General features: G+C 44.0%; 1 protein-coding gene across 2 annotated transcripts; it reads right to left on the bottom strand.

Moving 5' to 3' along the window:
* Positions 1-110: 110 nt before the first annotated feature.
* HMCES (5-hydroxymethylcytosine binding, ES cell specific) lies at positions 111-25,362 on the bottom strand. 2 transcript variants are annotated; one of them, XM_036321799.1, is made up of 7 exons: positions 25,237-25,362; positions 24,547-24,747; positions 13,192-13,335; positions 10,859-11,005; positions 4,836-5,017; positions 2,772-2,964; positions 111-910 (listed from the first exon to the last, which is right to left on the bottom strand). In XM_036321799.1, the coding sequence occupies exons 2-7, from the start codon at positions 24,727-24,729 to the stop codon at positions 674-676; spliced, it is 1,086 nt and encodes a 361-aa protein (XP_036177692.1). In that variant the 5' UTR covers positions 24,730-24,747; positions 25,237-25,362; the 3' UTR covers positions 111-673. The 2 variants fall into 2 exon arrangements, with proteins under 2 accessions (XP_036177692.1, XP_036177693.1); XM_036321800.1 differs by having other exon boundaries at positions 10,880-11,005; positions 25,237-25,361.
* Between the last annotated feature and the right edge of the window lie 652 nt (positions 25,363-26,014).

Genomic DNA, 26,014 nt, shown 5'->3' with positions numbered 1-26,014 from the left:
CTGTGCCTCATTCTCCCCCCAGTCCCTTGTGTTTGGCCGGCAGTCAGGTTGATTTTAAGCTAAAGAATTCAGACAACTAGTACTTTCAATAATAAAGATTTTTAAAAAGATTCAGACAACTTCCAACAACTTTATTGAGAGACTCAATAAAGAACCCTGCCACCAAGCCTTTTTTTGTTTGTTTCCAAAAAAGCAGTTTTGTCCACAGAAAGCCCAAAATAGTAAGTCCCAGAACTACCCCCACCAATAGCATTTTTTGAAAGGCAGACAGTTTATAAAATTTAATTTATTCAGAAAAAAATAATGTGTTAAGAACTTAATTCCAAAGGACTGAAAGAGCCCAAAGGCTAAGCAGCACCAGGTCAGGTGCTGAGAACTGCCAGCAGGATCAGGCTTTGAGGAAGGTTCCATCAGGCCTACCAAGATAGGGCTGCAGGCATAGTGAACCCCTATGAGGTGATGGAGGTGGGCGCTCCCCTTCCAGGCTCCCATATCCCCTCTGTGTGTTCTTGGTCCCAGCCAGGTTAGCCATTCCCCTATGAACCCACAGCTGTTAACTAACACTGTGCTACCTCCTCCCAAAGCAAATCCATATACACACAATGAAAGAATCTGTTATCAGCAACAGTCTTTAGTACAGCAAACCATGACCTTGGTCTCTGAAAGTCCTGCATTACTGGTTGTGAGGTCGCTTGGCCACTGGCTCTTCCTCCTTCTCCTGTTTCAGCCATCGCTCCAGACATCCTGCACCTCCTCTCTTGGTAGGGAATGGGCTCTTCCGCAGGAACTGGCTGGACCACTGGGGCACATCTGGCTCTGCCTTTTGGGGTGTTTTTGGGTCTTCCTTTTTGGGTGACTTTGTGGCCAGCCACTGCAACATCTTCTGGCTGCTGCCACTTGCCTTGGACTCCTAGGAAAAAGATGAAAAAACATTTAGCTCAAGCTTTTGGGAAAAGGACAACTCCAGGGGAAGAGGCATGAGGTACTGACTCAGATTTATAAATTGTTACTAAGGGCCAGATAGGACCCACTAGTCAGGAGTGGGAAGAAAGGAGCAACTGAGTGTACTCCAAGGGTGTAGGGGGTAGGGAGTAACTCTTAGAGAAGGCTTGATGAAGGTATGTGGGGCCGTTCACAGAAGAGCACTGACAGGCATTCAAACATGCAGAGAATGAAGCATTCTCAGGGAAAACAATGTAATTTACTGGGACCTGGCAGAGTTGGGAGATGAAGTTGGGGAGACAGGGCTTAAACAGCCTCTAAGATTAGGGATTCGGCCTAAGCCTGAACAGGCTGTTTCTCTCCATGTAACTTCTCTGCACAGCCTCTGCTTGCCCAGCACTGCTCTTCTGCTTCCCTTAACTGCACCCCAACCCACACTGAAGGTTCTGAATTCAACAATGCTACCTCACCAAAATGTGAATTCTTTTGGTGTAAAGACCACGGCAGAAATGGGGCAGTGTCTAGTGCAAAATGAATCGTTTTTAGAGACATCTAATTGGGGTTGCATGAGTTTGCAGATAAATGAGACAAAAGAAAAAAAGATGACACTGACTATGGATATGGAAAACTTTTTTTTTTTTTTAATATATTTTATTGATTTTTCACAGAGAGGAAGGGAGAGAGGTAGAGAGAGTTAGAAACATCGATGAGAGAGAAACATCGATCAGCTGCCTCTTGCACATCCCCCACCGGGGATGTGCCCGCAACCCAGGTACATGCCCTTGACCGGAATCGAACCCGGGACCTCTCAGTCCGCAGGCTGACGCTCTATCCACTGAGCCAAACCGGTTTCGGCTGGATATGGAAAACTTTTAAAAAAAGGAAAAATGGGGGGTGCTCTTGCAATCGTCGTCCTTAAGACCTCTCGGCATTCTCAGATGCCTGTTCTTGGAAGACTCAGAGCCATTCCTGCTTCAGATCCCTCTATGCACCTAAAAACAGTAGGGCCAGCTTTTTGCTCTGAGCTCCTTTTCCCACTGCGGGCCATTTGTTTGTTCAATTTCCCTTCAAAATACATCTACAGGATCGTTACCAACTCTAAGAAGTTAATGTTGCCGAAACTGGTTTGGCTCACTGGATAGAGCGTCGGCCTGCGGACTGAAAGGTCCCAGGTTCGATTCCGGACAAGGGCATGTACCTGGGTTGCGGGCATATCCCCAGTAGGAGATGTGCAGGAGGCAGCTGATCGATGTTTCTCTCTCATCGATGTTTCTAACTCTCTATCTCTCTCCCTTCCTCTCTGTAAAAAATCAATAAAATATATTTAAAAAAAAAAAAAAAGAAGTTAATGTTTATAGCAGGAGTGTTCTCAAATAGTCCTGAAGGGGAACAAAGATTGGAACTCCTCCAACATGTGGTTGGGAAAGCAGAGATAAACTGAAAAGATACAAAAAAAAAAATCACAGTTAATTATGGACAGATTATGGTCAAGGGCTCTTTTTTCTTTCTCACAATCACCCTCTAGAGTAGAAGCCCTCAAACTTATTACCAAAGAGCTTCTTAATGATAGAGAAATCCAAGCTCAGTCCTGAATAGTGACTGAGTCAGTAGGTCGACATAGGGTCTAGCATTTACGTTTGAAAGAGCTCTCCTGAGGACTCTGAATTACAGCCAGCTTTGAATCACTGCTCTGCTCACCCTGGCCATGGATAAGGAATGTGAGTTTTGGGTGGTGGCCCTGATTGTAAAAGGCCATATCCTAAAAGAAAATGCTAAACTGACAGAAGACAGAAAGCTCAAAAAAGACTGTCAGAGTCACAGACCCCTACCTTTTTGACCTCTAAGCCAACAGGAGCCAGACACTCAGGAGTGTTGTTTCGGGAGTTGTTCACCACGGTAGAGACTGGATGGAAGGTGATGTTTTCTGAGGTCTGGATTAACTTCAGAGCTTCCTGAGTGGAGACCTCACCAAAATCAAGCCATTTAGAGACTGCCTCCTCTCCATCTAATATGGCAGGCATCCTAGCCAGGGAGGTCAAAACATCGGTTAGAAGAGACAAAGTGAAGGTAGGGAGTGAGACTTGAGTTAGTTGAGAGCACAAATCATCCCAAGGAGAAGCTCGCCCTCCCTCTGTGCCTTACATGCTGATTGTTGCCACGTGCTCCTTGACCACAACTTGACAGAGCATGAAATTCAACACTAGGAGAGCCAGCTTATAAAGTTTTATGGCAATGACAGGGAACAGTAATTATGACTGGACCCAGTGCACTGCAGTGTGCACATTAGCAAATTGGTAACTTTTCTATGATGCCCCAGGCTACAATTAAAGGAGAAACAGATCCTGAAAAACTCGTCTATCAACAATAATCTCCAGTCTTACAACCTATGACAGATTTACAGTAAGAAAGACCTATCCAGTGGTCGGCAAACTGCGGCTCGCGAGCCACATGCAGCTCTTTGGCCCCTTGAGTGTGGCTCTAACACAAAATACCGACTTCTGTGCATGGGCCACGAAGTTTCAATCGCAGTGTACATGCTTGTCCGCACGTGGTATTTTGTGGAAGAGTCACACTCAAGGGGCCAAAGAGCTGCAGTTTGCCGAGCACTGCTGTAAAAGCTAACTGTTGTTTATATCATGAACAGTGCGACTGAAATTTCATGGCCCATGTGCAGAAGTTGGTTTTCAGCCTGGCGAGTCTATTTTGAAGAAGTGGTGTTAGAAGAAGTGGGGGGGGTCAGGCGGGCGGCGCAGGCAGGCTGAGGGATACGCAGCTCGGGGGAGGGACATTGTTTTGAGGTACGTTCGCTGAGGTCAACCCCTTCCAACTCTCCCATCCACACTCATCTATGTGATACTTGTTTAGAAGACGAGTGTGGATGGGAGAGTTGGAAGGGGTCGACCTCAGCGAACGTACCTCAATCAGATTGAGGACGTTTTTAGCAAAGGCCAGCTTAGGAGTACCCTAATTATGTTAATAACAATGTACCTACCTATATAGTTTAAGTTTAAAAAATTTGGCTCTCAAAAAAATTTCAATTGTTGTACTGTTGATATTTGGCTCTGCTGACTAATGAGTTTGCCGACCACTGTCCTAGGCCAACGCAAAGCATGGCACACACTTCATTGGTGGGTGGTATAGTTGATTTTAGGAGATAAATGCATAAATATCCACTTCACAATATCTCATAAGTTGCAACTCTTCCAACACACACTCCCACAAGCAAACTATGGGTCTTTTTAAGGTAAAGTACTATATTTATTGTAGTACCTTGTATTTTGTAATCACCTAATACATAAAACTGTGGTAATTTTTAATAGATTTCTATTTTTTTAATGTGTCAGTGACAAAGTTTTTAAGTGTAGTCCTCTTAACCCCTTTCCCATAAAGTGTCATTTTCATTATACGATTTTGCATACTATGGAGATTTTTAGGAATGCATGTCATGTTATAGCCAAACTGACTGTAACTGTATTCTGTAAGTAGCTGTCCTAGTTTCCTACTGTCTAAATGTGTGCACACAGCCAGGCCGGCACCACTCAGTGGTCAAGCAACGACCAGGCAATCACAGTTCGATTCCTAGTCAGGGCACACACCCCGGTTGTGGGCTTGATCCCCAGTGCAGGGTGTGCAGAAAGCAGCTGATCAATGATTCTCTCATCATTGATATTTCTATTTCTCTCTCCCTTCCTCTCTGAAATCAATAAAAATATATTAAAAAAAGAAAAAAAGAATAAGGACCTGGCGGACCAAAGCATTTAAAAAGTAATTAAGTAAATAAATAAATGTGTGCATACAGAAACTTTAAATTTGAAAAGCTACCTACCTAAAAACAAAGAGAACACACCCTCCCTGGTATCCTTCTGGACCCAGGGATAAGAAGTATGACTTGCCTATGGTGGATGTCATTCAAGCCTTTGCAGGAATCCACTGTGATGATGGTGTAGGAATACAGGCAGTCTCCTCCCTGTGGTGGCTCCCAGCAGTCAAAGATCCCGGCCATTGTTAGTAGCCTCCAGTTGTCCCAAACTTTCTCCCAGTCCTCAGGACTACTTGCAGCATCAATGCTGCTTGACTGGAAACAAAATACATGGGCAGATTAGATACTCATCAGCCTTCTTCCACATGCAAGTTGGGTACTACTACAGATTTAAGAGCATCACAATCATTTTGGAAGTCATTTAGCACATACCTTATTTACTCAAAGGAAAGAGGATTGGTGGCAAATACTCACCAAAGCCATAAATTTATGGTTATTTCAGTGCTTTCATAATACAACTTAATACCTTCATTAGGCATCCAGGCCATCTAGTCCATCATTCCAGCTTTCACTTACAATGTTAATCTGAACCAAACCAAGCTGTTTGTAAACGAAGCTATCATATAATTTTGTTCCCACTGTCTTACTGAAACAACCTTCCCTTCCCCAAAATGTCCCTCTCACCCTTTCTTATCATGCCAACACCTACTTGCCATTTAAGATTCAGGTCAAGGCCTAAAATACAGAAAACTAGAAAGAGTGTCACCTTCACCTTAAATAATAAGAAAAAAGGCTAGATAATAGACCAAATCATAACTTCAATTCATTAGAAAACTGAGGTCACAGGGCAACCAATTAGCCTAAACTTCACAGAAAGACAGGAATCTCTGTGGGGAGATGAGACATAAGCACTGGCTTAACAGTGGCAACAGGAGGAAGGCAAGTCCTTCATACAGCAGATAGGAATTGAGATAAAATTATTATCAAATTGCTATAAGCAGAGTGTGGGCTAGCCTGAGAGTACAGGATCCCTGAGAGTACAGGATCCCTGAGAGCTACAGACATCAGGAAGTTTCCATAGACCTCCCTGGGTGCTCACAGGAAAGACGGGGAACAGGGCAGGAGACTGGAGAAAGCCTTTCCTGCTGGTGCATGCCTGCAGGAGGGGCGCTCTCCTGCTTCAGGAAAGGCATAAAGCTTCACCTGATCACTTTTCCTCTAAGGCAGCAGTTCTCAACCTATGGGTCGCGACCCCTTTGGGGGTCGCCTAAGACCATCGGGAAACATATATATTTTTACATATTGTTTTTGTGATTAATCACTATGCTTTAATTATGTTCAATTTGTAACAATGAAATTGGGGGTCACCACAACATGAGGAACTGTATTAAAGGGTCGCGGCATTAGGAAGGTTGAAAACCACTGATCTAAGGAATAAAACCCTTAAGGGGTCAGGGGGAAGGGTAATAAACCCGGTCACTCTTAAGATACAGACAGGTAAAGACTCATGGGGTCTGGAGAAGGGTAAAAGAAAGTAAAAAAAACAACCCCAAAACCCTCTACTCCCCTGGGGAAGGACCATGATCACTGAGAAAGGCTGAGCCTGAGAGCTAGTGGTACAGTTCTGCCTACGAGTGAGACTGAATGAAGACAACAGAGAATACTCCCCCTCCCCTTCAGAGTAGCAGCACCAAGTGACAAGCAACAGCAGTCTAATTCTGGATAAGGCACAAGAGCATGGGGAGATCCTCTCTAGGCACAGGCTCAAAGGGAAATATTATAGCTGAAGGGAGCAGAGCTACTGAGAAAAATCCTCTGGAAAATCAACTCTTACTCTAAACACAAGGTGACACCAAAGAAATTTAAAACCAGCGGTGAAGAAAGGTAATCATAACAACAAAATTCAAACCCAGTTCAGCTGACAAGATCCCCTCAATCTCACATGGTAATGGCCTAATAGAAGGATAAGTGTATCCATTTCCAGGCATAAATATTATTTATCTCAGTTTCTATGTTACATACTATGGCAATCAATCAAAAATTACAAGACACAATCCTGGCCAGGTACTCGGTTGGTTGGAGCATCGCTGTGATACACCAAGGCTGTCAGTTAGATCCCTTCATCAACCAATGAAGGCATACGTAGAAAGCAAATTGATGTTTCTCTCCCCCACCCCAATCAATCAATAAATAAAAATTAGCCCTGTGGTGTGACTTAGTTGGTCAGAGTGTCGTCCTGTGCACCCAAAGGTCACAGGTTAGATTCCCAGTCAGGGACATGCCCAGGTTTTGGGTTCAATCCCTTTTGGGGGTGCATGTGGGAGGGAACCGATTAATGTTTCTCTCTGCCCTCTCTCCTTCTCCCTTCCTCTCTCTCTAAAATCAATGAAATGCATGTCCTCAGGTGAGGATTAAAAAAAACCCCACAACAAGACACATAAAAAAGCTAAAACAAAGAAACCAAACAATAACCAATCAACTGCCAAGAGATATAGAAATCAACAGAACCAGATTCAAGAGATCACATTTCCCAAATGCTGTAAGTATCAGGGATTTTAAAATAAATATAATATGTTAAAGGCTCTTGTAGAAACCCTGGCCGGCTTGGCTCAGTGGATAAAGCGTTGGCCTGTGGACTGAAGGGTCCCGGGTTCGATTCCGGCCAAGGGCACATGCCTGGGTTGTGGGCTCGATCCCCAGTAGGGGTTATGCAGGAGGCGGCCGATTAATGATTCTCTCTCATCATTGATGTTTCTGTCTCTCTCGCCTTCTCCCTTTCTCTCTGAAATCAATAAAAAAATATATATATTTTTTAAAAATAAAGGCTCTTGTAGAAAAGGTGGACTACATGCACGGACAATTTGGTGAAATTAGAAAGAATCAGAGAAACCAAGATGGCGGCATAGGTAAACACCGGAAATTGCTGCCTCCCACAACAACTTCAAAAATACAACTAAAAGACAAAACGGACATCATCCAGAGCTACAGGAAGGCTGGCCGAGTGGAAATTCTACAACTAGAAGGAAAGAGAAAAGCACACTGAGACTCAGAGGAGGTGCGGAAGTCAAGAGCAGAGGTACGGAAGCGCACGCAGCAAGGGCTGGCAACTGAGGACACGGCTGTCATTTTGAATCGGGAGGGAGTCACAAGCCCCTGACTGCTCTGAACTCCAGTTCCGGGAAGTCTCTGCGAACCCAGACTCATACGGGGAGAAATAGACTGTCTGGCAGCGGGCAGAACACGGAACTCGAGGGTGGCTTTCTCTCAGAGGTGCTTGCAGTGATTACCCGGACACTGAGACACAGGGACCCTTAGGGCAGGGCTGAGGATCAGCCATAGCTGCTTGCTCCACCCTGTTGATTCCCGGAGACCCCGCACCACCCAAGCTGCGGCAGAGGCTTTTGCATATGAATGGCCTGGCCCTTTGCAATCTGAAAATTACCTAACAAACTGCAGCTGGGCCAGACAGACCCAGAACTTCCAAGAGAAGGCCCAAGGCCCCACAGCAGCTTGCATTGCTTCACAGCTGGGCCTCATCTAGGCACCTCCAAACCCCAAACAAGGAAGGGGAATCTGCAGATCTCTTCGTAGCTCCTGCTGGGTAGCCTCAGGCAGAGGCTAAATTAGCACCTCCTTAGATCCAAGTGTACCCAATGGTCAGAGTGGGACCATCCAGATTACAACTCCTCAGATCCATAAGGGACACACTCAGGGGGAAGACTCAGTGAGCACCAAAGCCCCACTGAAGCAAGTCTTGCCCCATAGGAGTGTCTTCAGCACAGAAGTTCTCCCATTGTAGACACAGCTGATTCACACAGCCAATTGGCCTGGAGGTCAATTCCTCCCAGTGATACCTACAACAATCAAGGCATAACTACAACAAGACTGTGCACAAAGCCCACAAAGTGGTGCACCAAGAGTGTCCACCTCAGGTCATTGGGGAAGCTGAGCCACTGGGCCCTACAGGACGACACCTAGCACACAAAGCCACTCTACCAACACAAGGAAGCATAAAAAATGCGGAGACAAAGAAACAGGTCACAAATGACAGAAATGGAGGAAAGCAAACTACTGGATATAGAGTTCAAAACCACGGTTATAAGGTTTTTCAAGAAATTTCTAGAAACCACTGATAAATTTAGTGAGACCCTGGAGGATATGAAAAAAGACCAACTAGAAATTAAGCATACACTGACTGTAATAAAGAATATTATACAGACTCCCAACAGCAGACAAGAGGATCCCAAGAATCAAGTCAAAGATTTGAAATACAAAGAAGCAAAAAACACCCAACCAGAAAAGCAAAAAGAAAAAAGAATCCAAAAATATGAAGATAGTGTAAGGAGCCTCTGGGACAACTTCAAGCGTACCAATATCCGAATTATAGGGGTGCCAGAAGAAGAGAGAGAGCAAGATATTGAAAACCTATTTGAAGAAATAATGACAGAAAACTTCCCCTACGTGGTGAAAGAAATAGACTTACAAGTCCAGGATGCACAGAGAACCCCAAACAAAAGGAATCCAAAGAGGACCACACCAAGACACATCATAATTAAAATGTCAAGGGCAAAAGACAAAGAGAGAATCTTAAAAGCAGCAAGAGAAAAACAGTCAGTTACCTACAAGGGAGTACCCATACGACTGTCAGCTGATTTCTCAACAGAAACCATGCAGGCCAGAAGGGAGTGGCAAGAAATATTCAAAGTGATGAATAGCAAGAACCTACAACCAAGATTACTTTATCTAGCAAAGCTATCATTCAGAATTGAAGGTCAGAGAGCTTCACAGATAAGAAAAAACTAAAGGAGTTCATCACCACCAAACCAATATTAAATGAAATGCTGAAAGGTATTCTTTAAGAAGAGGAAGAAGAAAAAGGTAAAGATAAAAATTATGAACAGCAAATACATATCTATCAACAAGTGAATCTAAAAATCAAGTGAATAAAAAATCTGATGAACAGAGTAAACTGGTGAATATAATAGAACCAGGGGCATAGAAAGGGAGTGGACTGACAACTCTTGGGGGGAAAGAGGTATGAGGGTGCAGGAAGGGACTGGACAAAAATCGTATACCTATGGATGAGGACAGTGGGAGGGGTAAGGGCAGAGGGTGGGGAGGGAACTGGGTGGAGGAGAGCTATGGGGGTAAAAAAGAGGAACAACTGTAATAATCTGAACAATAAAGAATGAATTAAAAAAAAAAAGAAAGAATCGTAGTAGCACAGACAATAGGGTGGTGAGGGGATGGGGGTGGGGCTTGGGGTAAATGGGGGAGAAAAGGAGGACCTATGTAATACTTTCAGCAATAAAGATTAAAATAAATAAAAATAAAAAAAGAGGCACCCGCTAAGTTCCTGATGGATGAGATACCATTGCTTTCAAATGGTTCAGAAAAAAAATACAAATAAAATAAAAATATATTTTATCAATTCGTAAAAATAAATGAAGGTTCTTAAGCTGTTAAAAAAAAACATAGGTCATTAAAAATTCCAAATTAAAACACAAAGAAAAACTAATGAAGCATACAGAAAAGAACATCCAAAAACTATGGACAATATCAAATTATCTAACACATGTGTAATTAGAATCCCAGAGAGAGAAAAGAGCTCAGCCCATGTGGCTCCATGGCTGAACATCGACCTATGAGCCAGGAGCTCACAGTGCAATTCTTGGTCAGGGCACATGCCCGGGTTGCGGGTAGAGGGTGTGCAGTAGGCAGCTGATCAATGATTCTCGCTCATCATTGATGTTTCTCTCTCTCCCTCTCCTTTCCTCTCTGAAATCAATAAAAACTTATTTTTAAAAATTTTCTAAAAATAGTGGTGATGGTTGCACAACTTTAAATATACAAAAAAATCAGACTTGCATAATTTTAAAAAGTGAATTATCACTTTTATAATCAATAAAGCTACTAATTTTAAAAAACTCTATGAAGGCCCTGTCCAGGTAGCTCAGTTTGTTAGGGCATCATCCTGGCACACCAAGTTTGTAGGTTCAATCCTCTGTCAGGGCATATACAGGAGTCAACTAATGAATGCATAAATAAATGAAACAACAAATTTATGTTTCTCTCTCAAAATCAATAAAACACTATGAGAGAAGAAAAAAAATGCCCTTCTTTACATTAGTCCTCTGTATCTTTCTAAATATTTACTGTGAGTGCTGCTGCTGATACCTTTTCTGTTTTGATTTGGGGAAAGTAGATGAAGTATGGCTGCCTGTGGCTTGTGTTCTGACATCGCTGCCACTCATAGAATCCATCTGCTAGAACAACACAGCGTCTTCCTTTTCCCAGAGGCACCTGAGGGAAAATGTGAGCAAGATACGGTCTTAGTGATAGAATCACGTTTCATGGACTTGAGTTAAAATCTTATGTCTGCCCGGCGGTGTGGCTCAGTAGTTGATCATCAACCCAGGAACCAAAGAGGTCACTGGTTCCAATTCCCAGTCATGGCACATACCCAGGTGGTAGGCTATATCCCCAGTAGGGGGTGTGCAGGAGGCAGCTGATTAATGATGTATCTCTCTCATCTCATTTATGTTTCTATCTATCCCTCTCCCTTTTCTCTCTAAAAATAAAAAATTATACGTTAAAAAAAATCTTGGGTCTGATTTTTAGCCAGTTTGGCTCAGTGGATAGAATGTTGGCCTGTGAACTGAAGGGTCTGGGGTTCAATTTTGATCAAGGGCATATGCCCGGGTTGCAGGCTCGATCTGCAGTAGGGGGCATGCAGGAGGCAGCCAAGCAATGATTCTCTCTCATCATTGATGTTTCTATCTCTCTCTCCCTTTCCCTTCCTCTCTGAAATCAATAAAAATATATTTAAAAATAATAATCGCCCTAGCTGGTTTTACTCAGTAGATAGAGCATCTGCCTGTGGACTGAGGGGTCCCAGGTTCAATTCCGGCCAAGGGCACATGACTGGGTTGTGGGCTCAACCCCTAGTGGGGGACATGCAGGAGGCAGCTGATCAATGATTCTCTCTCATCATTGATGTTTCTGTCTTTCTCTCCCTCTCCCTTCCTCTCTAAAATCAATAAGAATATATTTAATAAAAATAAAAAAAATAATCTTGGGTCTGCCAGTGTGTGATCTTAGAGTAGTTATTTCTCTGTGCCTCAGTTTTCACATGTATAAAGTCACCGTCACACAGATGTTGAAAAGATTAAATGTACACAACAGCAATAGCTCTCTAACAAATAGGCACTTGTGGTAGCTGGTCTCCAAAGTTGGTTCCCCAATGAACCATGCATCCCAGTATTCATCTCCCATGTAGTTCCCTCCCATACTGATTTTGGGCTGAGCCAATAGCGTGCCATAGAAGTGATGCTATATGACTTCCATGACTAGGTCACAAAATCCTGCAGGTCCTGCCCTACTGTCTTGAATCATGAGCTTTGGTAAGCCAGAAGCCATGTAAAAAGCCTGACTACCCTGACAACCCCAGCGGTGCACGTGGAAAGGCTTTCACTTATTCTACCCACGCCATCTGGGATGTCAGACATATGGGTAAAGAAGCTATCTTAGCCCTAACCGGTTTGGCTCAGTGGATAGAGCGTCGGCCTGTGGACTGAAGGGTCCCAGATTCGATTCTGGTCAAGGGCATGTACCTTGGTTGAGGGCACATCCCCAGTGGGGAGTGTGCAGGAGGCAGCTGATCGATGCTTCTCTCTCATCGATGTTTCTAACTCTCTATTCCTCTACCTCTCCCTTCCTCTCTGTAAAAAATCAATTAAAGCCGAAACCAGTTTGGCTCAGTGGATAGAGCGTCGGCCTGCGGACTGAAGGGTCCCAGGTTCGATTCCGGTCAAGGGCATGTACCTGGGTTGTGGGCATATCCCCAGCGGGGGATGTGCAGGAGGCAGCTGATCGATGTTTCTCTCTCATCGATGTTTCTAGCTCTCTATCTCTCTCCCTTCCTCTCTGTAAAAAATCAATAAAATATATTAAAAAAAATCAATTAAAAAAAAATATATATGAAGCCATCTTAGCCCTAGCTGGTTTGGCTCAGTGGATAGAGCATTAGCCTGTGGACTGAAGGGTCCCAGGTTCAATTCCCAGTTGGGAGCACATGGCTGGGTTGCAGGTTCAATCCCAAGTGGGGGACATGCAGGAGGCAGCCCATCCATGATTCTCTCTCATCACTGATGTTTCTCTCTCTCTCTCTCCCTCTCCCTTCCTTTCTGAAAAAATAAAAAAAGAAACTATCTTAGACATCCAGCCCCAGCTGTCATCTGATTATAGCTACACAAGTGAAAACTGTCCACTTGAGCACAGTCAACCCACAAAATATAAGAAATAATATAGTTGATTTGTTAAACCACCAAGCTTTGGCATGGTTTATTACACAGTAATAAATAAAACAGCATTCAACACTTTGGGACCTTAAGAGCGGTTCCAAAGAGAACCTTATTTTACTTTTCAGGTACCTAAGGCTCTAATAGCTCTGTTCATAAACAATACCTTTCCCTAGATGAGCTACCTACCTTGAAGGACCGTTTCTCCATTATGGTATCACTACGGCAGTTGCTCGTGTTGAACTGCAGTTTGGAAGGATCATCTTCTTTGAACCAAGATGGGACCAAGCCCCATCGCATAGGAGCAATGATACGCTCAGATGAGTCTGCACCCTGCCAAAGGTTAATATGATCCAGTGAGGAGATCATAATAAAATTTTAAAAACCAAGTTTAGCATATGCATTACATTACTATTAGTATCAAAACACAAAGAATAGAGAAAAGATTATTAAAAAGGAAAGATTCTACTTGAAAACAATTTTAGTAATTTATCATGATGTAACTTGTTCTTTAGCAAATATATTTATGGGAATGTAAGACATTCTGCTTGGGTAGAATAGGGGATATAAAGAGATTCTGTTCCTACAAACATTTAATTAGTGTCTATTAAGGAATGTGCTTAGTTTTTCCCCTTACAAGAAGAGAACATAAGGAAGTATGTACACAAAATTTTCCAGATTTCTACTTGTGTTTTTTCCCCCTTTACTGATTCTATTGTGTATCTTTTCACTGTTATAAAGCTTAGCGACTATATGCCTTATATGTTGAGTCCCTCTAAAATTTTCCAAATGTGGGGGCAGTTTTGGCCCCCAACACATGGTTGTTATACTTTTTTTGGCATTTGGCCCTTGAGAATTTGATAAAATTTACAGATTGAAGTGCACATACACACTATTCTGCATAGCATAGTACGCATGGAAGAAACCAATGGTAGAGAGTACATTTTTGGTGCTACTACAATAGTCCAGGGATCTGATAATGATACAGTAGCTCTGGTGATAGTGAAAATAAAAGACATTTAAAAGATAGAAAAATGAGGTGGGAGAACCAAGATGGCGGCATAGGTTAACGCCGGAGTTTGCTGCTTTGAACAACTACTTCAAAAGTGAAACTAAAAGACAGAACGGACATCACCAAGAACCACAGGAACGCTGGCTGAGTGGAAGTCCCACAACTAGGAGGAAAGAGAAACGCATACGGACACTCAGAGGAGGCACAGTGCTGAAGTCAAATTCTGAGGTGCGGAGTGCGCAGAGCGGGCTGGCGGCGGAGGGCGCGGTTGGCGTTTTCAATCGGGAGGGAGTCGCAGACTCTGAGCTCCAGATACGGGCGAGTCTCTAGGGACCCTGACTCAAACGGGAGAAGCGGGACTGTCTGGCTTCGGTCAGAGCGAGTGCAGCTTTCTCTCCGAGCTTTGCAGCGGGTGCTGGGACTCAGAGAGGCGGAGCCCCTGGGGACAGGACTGAGAGCCGCCATAACTGCTCTCTCCGGCCCACCCTGTTGATCCTGTGCGACCCGCCCCGCCCAAGCCCTGCACACAGGCATTTGCCGGATAGCCTCAGGCAAAGGCTAGATTAGCACCTCCCTAGAGGACAGAAGTTCTCTCACTGCTGACACAGCTGATTCTCATAGCCAATTGGCCTGGAGGTCAAACCCTCCCTGGTATTAGCTACAACAAGGTTTAACTATAAGACTTCGCACAAAGACCACTAGGGGGTGCACCAAGGAAGCATAACAAAATGCGGAGACAAAGAAACAGGACAAAACTGTCAATGGAGGATATTGAGTTCAGAACCACACTTTTAAGGTCTCTCAAGAACTGTCTAGAAGCCGCCGATAAATGTAGTGAGATCCTCAAGAAATCTAATGAGACCCTCGATGTTGTGATAAAGAACCAACTAGAAATTAAGCATACACTGACTGAAATAAAGGATATTATACAGACTCCCGACAGCAGACCAGAGGAGCGCAAGAATCAAGTCAATGATTTGAAATGCGAGGAAGCAAAAAACACCCAACCGGAAAAGCAAAATGAAAAAAGAATCCAAAAATGCGAGAATAGTGTAAGGAGCCTCTGGGACAGCTTCAAGCGTACCAACATCAGAATTATAGGGGTGCCATCAGAATTATAGGGGTGCCAGAAGATGAGAGAGAGCAAGATATTGGAAACCTATTTGAAGAAATAATGACAGAAAACTTCCCCCACCTGGTGAAAGAAATGGACTTACAGGTCCAAGAAGCGCGGAGAACCCCAAACAAAAGGAATCCAAAGAGGACCACACCAAGACACATCATAATTAAAATGCCAAGAGCAAAAGATAAAGAGAGACTCTTAAAAACAGCAAGAGAAAGAAACTCAGTTACCTACAAGGGAATACCCATACGACTGTCAGCTGATTTCTCAACAGAAACTTTGCAGGCCAGAAGGGAATGGCAAGAAATATTCAAAGTGATGAATACCAAGAACCTACAACCAAGATTACTTTATCCAGCAAAGCTATCATTCAGAATTGAAGGTCAGATAAAGAGCTTCACAGATAAGGAAAAGCTAAAGGAGTTCATCACCACCAAACCAGGATTATATGAAATGCTGAAAGGTACCCTTTAAGAAGAGGAAGAAGAAGAAAAAGGTAAAGATACAAATTATGAACAACAAATATGCATCTATCAACAAGTGAATCTAAGAATCAAGTGAATAAATAATCTGATGAACAGAATGAACTGGTGATTATAATAGAATCAGGGACATAGAAAGGGAATGGACTGACTATGCTTGGGGGGGAAAGGGGTGTGGGAGATGCGGGAAGAGACTGGACAAAAATCGTGCACCTATGGATGAGGACAGTGGGTGGGGAGTGAGGGCGGAGAGTGGGGTGGGAACCGGGAGGAGGGGAGTTATGGGGGGGAAAAAGAGGAACAAATGTGATAATCTGAACAATAAAGATTTAATTAAAATTAAAAAAAAAAAATAAAAGATAGAAAAATGAAATTGCGGTGCAACTGGAAAAATAAAACAGGGATGATTAAGTTTTCAGTCCCTGACAACTGAAATAAGGATGCCACTATTGAACAAAAATTCTGAAGGGTTTGATTTGGGGAAAGGTCACATGTTGAGTTTCTGATAATAGTGGCAAGTCTAGACATGGCAATTTAAATAAATGGTTGAAAAATCTTTCCCATTTCCCCCCTTGAGAGCTGGAGTCTATGTTCCCTTCCCTTGAATCTGAATGGGCTGTGACTCACAGGATGTGGCACAAGTAACACTATGATTTCTAAGGTTAAGTCAGGAAGTCAGCTTCCTGCTTATTTGCTGAGACATTGCTTTTGGAACTCTGAGCTGCCCTGTTGTGAAAAAGCCCAGGCTGTGTGGAGAGATCACATGTAGGTACTCTGGCTACCAGCACAGGTTAACAGCCACAGGTTATCAACTGCCAGATAAGTGAAGATGCCCCTAGATCAGAAGTTTGCAAATTTTTTTTTAAATAAAAGGCCAGATATTAACTACTTCTCAGGCTAGAGAGTCTCTGTTGCAACTATAACTGCTGTTATAGGGACAAAGCATTAATAGACAATCTAGAATAATAAAAGCATAATATGCTAATTAGACTGGACAGCTGAACATCTGCACGAAGCTGCGGCAGCAGGGGCCTAGGCAGAGGAGTTAGGGGCGATCAGGCAGGCAGGCAGAGTGGTTAGGGGCGATCAGGCAGGTAGAGGTGGTTAGGGGCGATCAGGCAGGCAGGCAGGTGAGCGGATAGGAGCCAGCGGTCCTGGATTGAGAGAGGGTGCAGGCCGGGCTGAGGACCCCCCCTGCCCAACACACACACACACACACATTAATTTCATGCACCGGGCCTCTAGTAGATAAGTAAATGGATATTGCTGTATTCCATATAATTTTATTACAAAAATTATCAGAGGGCTTTAGTTTTCTAACTCCTGCTCTAGATGATTCTAGACCCAGGTGACAAGTCTTTTCAGCGGAGACCCCAGACTTCAGGAAAGTAACAAACAATATCTGCAATGCTTTGTCTTAATTTCTCACTAGTGAACATAATAAAGGTTATTTTGGCCCTGGCCAGGTAGCTTAGTTAGAGTGTTATCCTGATATGCCAAGGTTCAATCCCCAAGTCAGGGCACACACAAGAAGCAACCAATAAATGTATAAGTGGAACAACAAATAGATGGTTCTCTCCCTCTCAAATCAATTTTTAAAAATAATTAAGGATTATTTTAAGTCACTAGAATAAGATCCAAATAGAGCTGTTTACTATGTCCAAAAAGCATGAAGAATTAAACTTAGGAGAGAGGCAGCATGATAGAGAAAATGGGTCACCAAACTTTTTCTGTAATGGGCTAGATAGTAAATAATTTTGGCTTTGTGAGTTCATATAGTCTGTTGCAATGACTCAAGCAACTAAACTCTGCCACCATTGGTAGTGAGAAAACAGCCAAAGAACAAATGAATGAGCTTGGATCCGTTCTAATAAAACGTTATTTGCAAAAACAGGTAGTGAGCCAGATATGGTCTGAGGACCATAGTTTGCCAACCTCTGGTACAGAGGGAAAAAATAAGGCCTTTGTAAGACTAGGATAAAAAAAATTCCTTCCCTATCGAAATAAACCTACATTTCTATGAAAAAAAAAAAAAAAAAAAAAAAAAAAAAAATTCCTGCTATTTACGAAGTTGGACTAGTTTCAATTTCCTGGACCCTCAACTTTCCTTTTCTGTCAAAATAGAGTGAATAATACCTGCCTTGGAGAATCATTAAAATGTGTGGCATGGAATACACATACAAATTGCAATTGAGTATTTTTTTAGGTTAGAATTACAAAGGTGACTTAAAGCCATTAGGATGAAGTTTCTAAGGGAGTAAATCAAGCACGGGATTTAACCTAGTGGTACAAAAAGAGAAATGAGGGGAAAGTAGAGTCCAAGAAAAAGTACCTAGAGAGAAAAAAGTTAGAATGAGAAAAGTCAAGAAAGGAATCATCATCAGTAGTGGTGTCTCAAGAAGAGCTTCCCTTTTAATTAAAGCTAATCCTTCCACTGTGCTCTTGGTAAGATCCTGTCCTGTTTCTTTCAAAATCTTGTCTGAATAGTCAATCCCCTGTCTATACACATACTCCAGTCTCATTATTCACGACAGGTTCTACAACATTGCTGCAAACACTGAATTAGCAAATACTGATCTGCTGCTCTTAGGGGAAATGCAGGGCTTGTTTCCCATGAGCCAATGGTGACAACATTTTCATCAACTGATTAATATGTCACCTTGTTTAATGTGTACTTCTGTTTTTTTTTTTTTTGTTTTTTTTTAAATATATACTTTATTGATTTTTTACAGAGAGGAAGGGAGAGGGATAGAGAGCTAGAAACATCAATGAGAGAGAAACATGGATCGGCTGCCTCCTGCACAACCCCCACTGGGAATGTGCCCGCAACCCAGGTACATGCCCTTGACCGGAATCGAACCTGGGACCCTTCAGTCCGCAGGCTGGCGCTCTATCCACTGAGCCAAACCAGTCAGGGCGTGTACTTCTGTTTAAAGACACTATTTCATATATTGCTGATCTGTTAATGTTGAATTCATGACTAACAGCACAGTAAATTATGCTGGAATGAAGCTTATCTAACACATGTATTTTCTCTGAAAGGCATATTACAACCTTCCTACACTTGGGAATACTAGCCAGCAAGCACTCCAGGACTATGCTTGGGAACAGTTTTATTTTATTTTATTTATTTTTTATTTTTTAATATATTTTATTGATTTTTTACAGAGAGGAAGGGAGAGAGATAGAGAGTTAGAAACATCGATGAGAGAGAATCATCGATCAGCTGCCTCCTGCACATCTCCCACCGGGGATATGCCCGCAACCCAGGTACATGCCCCTGACCGGAATCGAACCCGGGACCTCTCAGTCTGCAGGCCGACGCTCTATCCACTGAGCCAAACCGGTTTCGGCATTGGGAACAGTTTTAAACAGTGAAATCACAAATGCATAAAACATAACACTAAAAGGACACTTGTTTATAGTATAAGAGCTGAAACAAGAAGGTAGAGCTACACACACACACACACACACACACACACGAAGGTAGAGCTTCATTTTTTGTTTCTTTTTTTTTTTTTAATATTTTTTTTATTGATTTTTTACAGAGAGGAAGGGAGAGAGATAGAGAGTTAGAAACATCGATGAGAGAGAAGCATCGATCAGCTGCCTCCTGCACATCTCCTACTGGGGATATGCCCGCAACCACGGTACATGCCCTTGACCGGAATCGAACCTGGGACCCTTCAGTCCGCAGGCCGACGCTCTATCCACTGAGCCAAACCGGTTTCGGCTTTTGTTTCTTTTTTAAGAGCTTTGTCTTATTCAATTAGGTGACCCAAATTTTCAACACCTGTATTGTCCATGAATGACAAATATACCCGTGTTTAAAAGTAACATAGTATATTTGGAGGTTTACAAATACATTTTAGCAAGTAGGCAAATTTGCAAACACAGAATTTATAAATGAGAATCAATTGTGTGTGTGTGTGTGTGTGTGTGTTTTCCTCCCTTAAAGACAGAGGCAGCCTAGGTAAATTGTGTGGATCCTGAGAAAGAAGATATCTACTAAGAAAGGCTCCCAGTGGCTGAGTTCAAATTTAAAAAACAGAGCCTAGTAGCCATTTCTATACAGGGGCCTTTCACACAAACTTCTCTTGAGGGAGAAGCCCACACTAAGCTGCTTGCCTACGCTGTGTTTCGCCATCTGAGCCAATCCTCGTGAAGGAGTACCTGGAGCCTCGGCCTTCGGACTGAAGGGTCCCAGGTTCAATTCCAGTCAAGGGCACATGCCCAGATTGCAGGCTTGATCCCCAATAAGGGGCGTGCAAGAGAAAGCCAATTAACGATTCTCCCTCATCATTGATGTTTCTATCTCTCTCTCTCCCCCACTCCCTTCAGCTATGAATTCAATAAAAAATGTATTTTTTTTAAAAAGGAGTACTGCCCTAGCCCGTTTGGCTCAATGGATAGAGCGTCAGCCTGTGGACTGAAGGGTCCCAGGTTCGATTCCGGCCAAGGGCATGTACCTGGGTTGTGGGCACATCCCCAGTACGGGGTGTGCAGGAGGCAGCTGATCGATGTTTCTCTCTCATCGATGTTTCTAACTCTCTATCCCTCTCCCTTCCTCTCTGTAAAAAATCAATAAAATATATATTTTTTAAAAAGGAGTACCTGGAATCCTATTTTCAACCAATTAGACTGAGGATTTCCCCGTCCAATCAAGGCTGCGCAACTATATCCAGCTTCTTTACCAATCAAAGCAGTTCCATTCTAACCAATCAGGACTGTCTCTTTTGGACCAACTGAACTGTGAAGATTTGGCATCCTCATCTGCATGAGGGCAGATCAATCAGGGACCAGTAGCGGGACTTCTTGTCTACTTAACCCATTGTATGCCATAAGCGCCTGCAGACTCAAGCAGTGGCCCTTCCCCACAAGCCATGTGCATCTATTAAAAAAAAAAATGTTTTCCCTAAGTGGTAGCCCTGACCAACTTTAAAATGATTTTTCGTGATAATTTTCAGTTGAAAATATTCAAGAACACCCGAATTGTGAGTAATATCTTTATTTTTATAATGTTCATTGCAAATTGATTTTTTAAGTTAAATTCAAAATATCATGGCGTGTGGGGATGGTTTTTGTTTTGGGCGTGTGGCAGTTAACTGGTTAAGTTAGCTCCTCTCTGGCTCTAAAAGCACACTTTCTCTTTCCACCAAAGACTGACAATTGCCTTTCCCTGCCTGGAGTTGAAACATCAAAGATGAAACAATGAAGATATCTTGCTGGAGCAGACCAGCTAAGAACAGAGCAGAGCTGTCCACTTGTAGAGGAGCCTGACCCCAGGACCATCACACAGCCATGCCTTTTCACAGACGTGCTGTGTCATAGTTGAGCTGTTTGCACTGAATAAGATTTCTTTTTTCACCACACCCCAAACTGGGGATTCTAGTTTGTGTTGAATTAACACCAGTGACCTCTGGTTGACAACTGTATGCCAAAAGAAAAACAAAACAGTAAGTGTTCAGTATAATTTAAAAAAAAGAAAACCCTGGAAGAAATGGTAGGATAGAGGATGTAAACCCAAGCATTACTTTCATCAGGGATAGGAAGAAGAAAAAATGTGTGAAAACAGAGCCTTTGTAAACCTAACCCTAACCTCTCTTCCAGAATCCAATGTGCCTTCCAAGCAGAAGGGACCCCTGCTCAAAGCAGAATGAGAATAAAATAAATAACATTATATATGGCCAAATAAATGATGTCTCATCAGAAATTTGCAAAACAACACTCTTAAATCTGAGGTTCTCAACATGGGGCAATTTTGACACCCACCCACCCCCACCATCATCACCACCAAAACCTGATACAGATGGGGGAGAGGGATGCGCAACATCTAGTGAGTATATTTGACATTATCAGGAGTTGTGTTTGGTTGCTATGATGTGGGTGATGCAACTGGCATCTAGTGGGTAGGGGTCAGTGATATTGCTAAACATGTTACAACACACAGGACAGCTTCCCACAACAAAGAATTATCCCACATAAAACGTCAATAGTGCCAAGGTTGAAAAACCTTTACTTTTACAAATTCCAGTGATCACCTTTAACTTGAGTGTGTTCACTGGATAATTGTAAATCAAACCCAAACGTGAGGCCGCCCTCTACTGGGAACAATGAATAAAAAGTGGCTGCAGCCAGGCCAGTATGACTCAGTTGATTGAGCACTGTCCCATGCACCAGGAGGTCCATGGTTTGATTCCTGGTCAGGGCGCATGCCTGGGTTGTGGGCTCCATTCCTGATAGGGGTCATGCTGGAGGCAGAAGATCAACAGATGTTTCTTTCTCATTGATGTTTCTATCTCTCTCTCCCCTCCCTTCCGTCCTCTGAAATCAATAAAAACATTAAAAAAAAAAAAAAAGTAGCTGCAAAGCCAAAATACTGAAAATATTGCTCAGTATTACTCATCGTTCCTCTAGATTTTTGGACTTGTGACCAGAACAGCTTGTAATCCTGAGGTAGATAAATGAAAGAGGAAGTAATTTGCAAACCACTGGTTTCAAATGTAAATGTTGCAATCTATACATATGTACTGGCCGTTGATGATATGGATTAAATGAACTGATGAAATGGTTCTAATTTTGCTTTACAATTTACAGGTTTGAGAAAAAGAAAACCAACTATTTATCAAAATTAGGAAAGCCTAGCAATCTTAGTAAAATTTATTAGAGATGTGGAGTCAAAACACTACATCAATAAGCAAATTCATACCACTAACAGAAAAGGAGGTCTAAACTTGCTAGGGCCTGCCTCCACCTTCCCCATTCCCAGTTCCGGGAAGCATTTACTCAAGTGGGGTCAGCAGTCTGAACCTTAGTCCCAGCTGTATCCATCACTAACTGGGTAACCTTAGACAAGTCACAATCTTTCTACACTTCTGCCTTTACATCTGTTTAACAAAATTATTCTTCCAGCTAACATTCATTCTATAATTCTAAAGAGGTAGTACCAAAAAAAAAAAAAAAGCTGAAAAAGAGTAAGTCTCATACACTTAATTCTTCTCTCTTTTCATTTCAAATTACTGTATACCTTCTTTGAAAACATGTTTTATCTCCCAGTCAAGGTTCATTTTATTTTGATTATCCTCTCATTAAAAATAGTTTCCTTAAATGGTTTCATAGAGGAAGGGAGAGGGGGAGAGAGCCAGAAACATCAATGATGAGAGAATCATTGATCGGCTGCCTCCTACACTCCCCACACCGGGGATTGAGCCTGTAACCCCGGCATATACCCTGACTGGGAATCAAACCATGATCTCCTGATTCATAGGTCGATGCTCAACCACTGAACAACAACAGCTGGGCAAGAATAAACTATTTCATGTAAATGGCTTCATTCAATCAAAAAGATAAATGCTATTAGGTTATTTTAAAATAATGTGATCCCTACAATGTAGAGGTGAGTCTTTCTTGACTACCATATTATCACAAGAGTTCTGAAGAGTATGTAGCACTGGTATAATCAGCTTGATAAAGCCATTTAAGCATTATGGATCACACAGAAAAATCCAGCATGGAAATAATCATGTTTTTAAAAACATATCAAGGATATTTAATATTTAAATTAAAAAACAAAAGACACAGAGAAACTATTAACTTCTGGAATGAAGCATTTTTATCACATGCATGCTTATAATAAAAATAAAGCAAAGAACAAAAACACGATTATAAATTATTGGTCACTCCAACACTACAATAGGTGAATACACAATGAATGCAATTCAGATAACCAAACCTTATACATCTAGCTTCAATAAAAGATAAGCATAAAAAGACTGAAAACAAGCAGAGAGAACAGAAACTTCTGTTCTGCAACCTTCAAGAAACATCAGAGGTGTTTTAAGTTAGCTAGTCTTAATCCTGCCTTAGGCCTAGAGATTCTGATTCAACATGACTGGTAAGGGGCATGGAAATATTATTATTATTTAAAAAGGAAAAACATTAAATATTTTTTTTTTGAGAGGAAGGGAAAGGGAGAGAGATAGAAGCATCGATAAGAGAGAATTATTGATCAGCTGCCTCCTGAGCCACACCAGCCAAGCAAAGAAAAAAAAAATATTTTTAATCCTCATCTGAGGATATGTTTATTGATTTTAGAGAGAGGAAAGGAGAGAGAGAGAAAGAGAGAAACATCCATTGGTTGCCTCCCATACGTGCCCCTACTGAACCAGCAACCTAGGTATGTGCCCTGACTAGGAATCAAATCTGCAACCTTTTTGATATATGGGATGATGCTCCAACCAACTGAGCCACCCAGCCGAGGCCTTTTTTTTTTTCTTAAAGATGCTCAAATGACCCTGATGATCAGTGTGGTTGGAAAGATGCTGCCTTTAAAAAATGTATTCAAATACAAGGCTCATGTAAATTGGACATGCACTAAGAGTGATATGCCTTGTATAAAGAAGGCACTTAAATTGAGCCTGAAGAATATGAATCATCTTGCAAGATTGAAAGATACCAATAAAACTCCTTCCAGCGAGGCCCAGAGTGGTTCTCAACGGGGGTCCAATAAAGGCTGGTTTTAAAGATCATCTCAGGGACGGAGCATACACCAAACCAAACGCAGTTAACCCAGAACAACACAGGTTTTACCTGCATGGGTCCATTTATATGCAGATTTGTTCCAATAAACATTGCAAATGTACTTTCCTTAATAACATTTTATTTTCTCTGGCTTACTGTATTTTAAGAATACGGTTTGTAATATACGTAACATGCAACAATATGTTAACCTACTGTTTCTGTTACCAGCAAGGCTCCCAGTCAAGTGTAGGCGATTAGTAAAGTTTTTGGAGAGTCAGAAATTATATGCAGGTTTTCAGACTTTTGCAGGGGTGGAGGTGGGGGTAATTGGCGGCCCGCCCGCCCGGCCCCGGCCCCCCCCCCCCCCGCCCCGCCGGAAGCCAATACAACGCGGATAGAGCGGTTACCTTCTCGAAGTGCAGCCGCGACAGCAGCACGGGGCTGTCGGACTGCGGGCTCTTGTTGTAGGAGGGCCGATACCGGTCCGGGTCTCTCCACTCGGGGAGCCGGGGCTGGCCCTGCCGATCCCGGTAGGCGCACGCCCGGGTGAGCGCGTCCCTGGGCAGGTGGCAGGACGTGCGCCCGCACATTCTCAGCGCAGCCTCAGCCTGCGGAGCAGAAACACGGAGCAGCCTGAGCCCCAGCTCCTCCCGGAGGGACTCCCGCCCCACCCTGTCCGCCCTCCCGTCCGGGGCACTGGGCCGCCCGGCAGCGAGCCGCTGCTGACCTCCACCGTGGCAGCAGGCCGCGGGGTCCGGCCCGCAGAGCCAAACTCAGCCTCTCCCCGGCGGCGGGGACCCCAGGCCACACCAGCCCCGGCGCCGCCTCCCCCGGCCCCTCAGCCAGCGTTGGCGCACTCACCGCCTCCCCCCGCACCTCCCCCCGCACCTCCGCCCGCGCCACCTCAGCCCGCGCTGCCCCCAGCACCGCCTCCCCCCGCACCTCAGCCCGCGTTGGCGCACTCACCGCCTCCCCCCGCACCTCCGCCCGCGCCGCCTCAGCCCGCGCTGCCCCCGCACCTCAGCCCGCGCTGCCCCCAGCACCGCCGCCCCCAGCACCGCCTCCCCCCGCCCCTCAGCCCGCGTTGGCGCACTCACCGTCTCCCCCCGCACCAGCCGCCCGCGCCGCCTCCGCCCGCGCCGTCTCCCCTCGGCCGCCCCAGCCGGCGCAGCGCCGCTCTCCGCGGGTCCCGCTCGCTCCGCGCCCGCCTCGCGGCCCCGCCCGCTGACGCACTAGCCCCGCCCCCAGCCGAGGAGGCCCGGGGCCCCCCCAAGGCCCTGCCGCCCAGCTCCGTGCGCTCCCGCTCCGGGCGAGGCGGCCCCGGAAGGTGAAGCTTCGGAAAGCGCCCGGGAGGCGAGGGCTGCCGCCGGGACTCCTGGAGACCTGCTTTCCTCCACGTTGGATCCGCAGGTCACGGCTCCCCCAGCACCGTCCCAGGGAGCCTGCGGGGCCCTTTGTGTAACTCTAGGGGGGAAGTCAGGAAATAGTTTTACTTCACAGTCCTAATAACGGCCTCGAAGTTTGGGGCGAAAGTGGACCATCAGGAAAACTTTCAGGAATCCCACACGCCACTCAATTCAGTGGGCACTGGCATGCACCTTCCCAAGGCCCTCACCTTCACCCCGTCTGAGTCTCTAAGGGGGGGGACGGGACTGGGTTCCTTTTTAAAAATATTCTGATTTCAGAGAGGGAGGGACAGGGAGGGAGAACATCGGAGTCACTGATTGGCCTCCGGCACGCCCCCGGGGGGATCCAGCCAGCAGCCCTGTCAGAATCTGGGGGAATCCAACGGTGACCTCCTGGTTCATAGGTCAGCGCTCAATCACGGAGCCCGGTGGGCCGGGCTGAAGATTTTTAAATAGATTATTTACAGAA

Source organism: Myotis myotis, unplaced genomic scaffold, assembly GCF_014108235.1.
Source record: "Myotis myotis isolate mMyoMyo1 unplaced genomic scaffold, mMyoMyo1.p scaffold_m19_p_9, whole genome shotgun sequence".
NCBI lineage: Eukaryota > Metazoa > Chordata > Mammalia > Chiroptera > Vespertilionidae > Myotis > Myotis myotis.
Note: the sequence above shows the minus strand (reverse complement) of the source record. Positions and strands in the feature narration are given on the sequence as shown.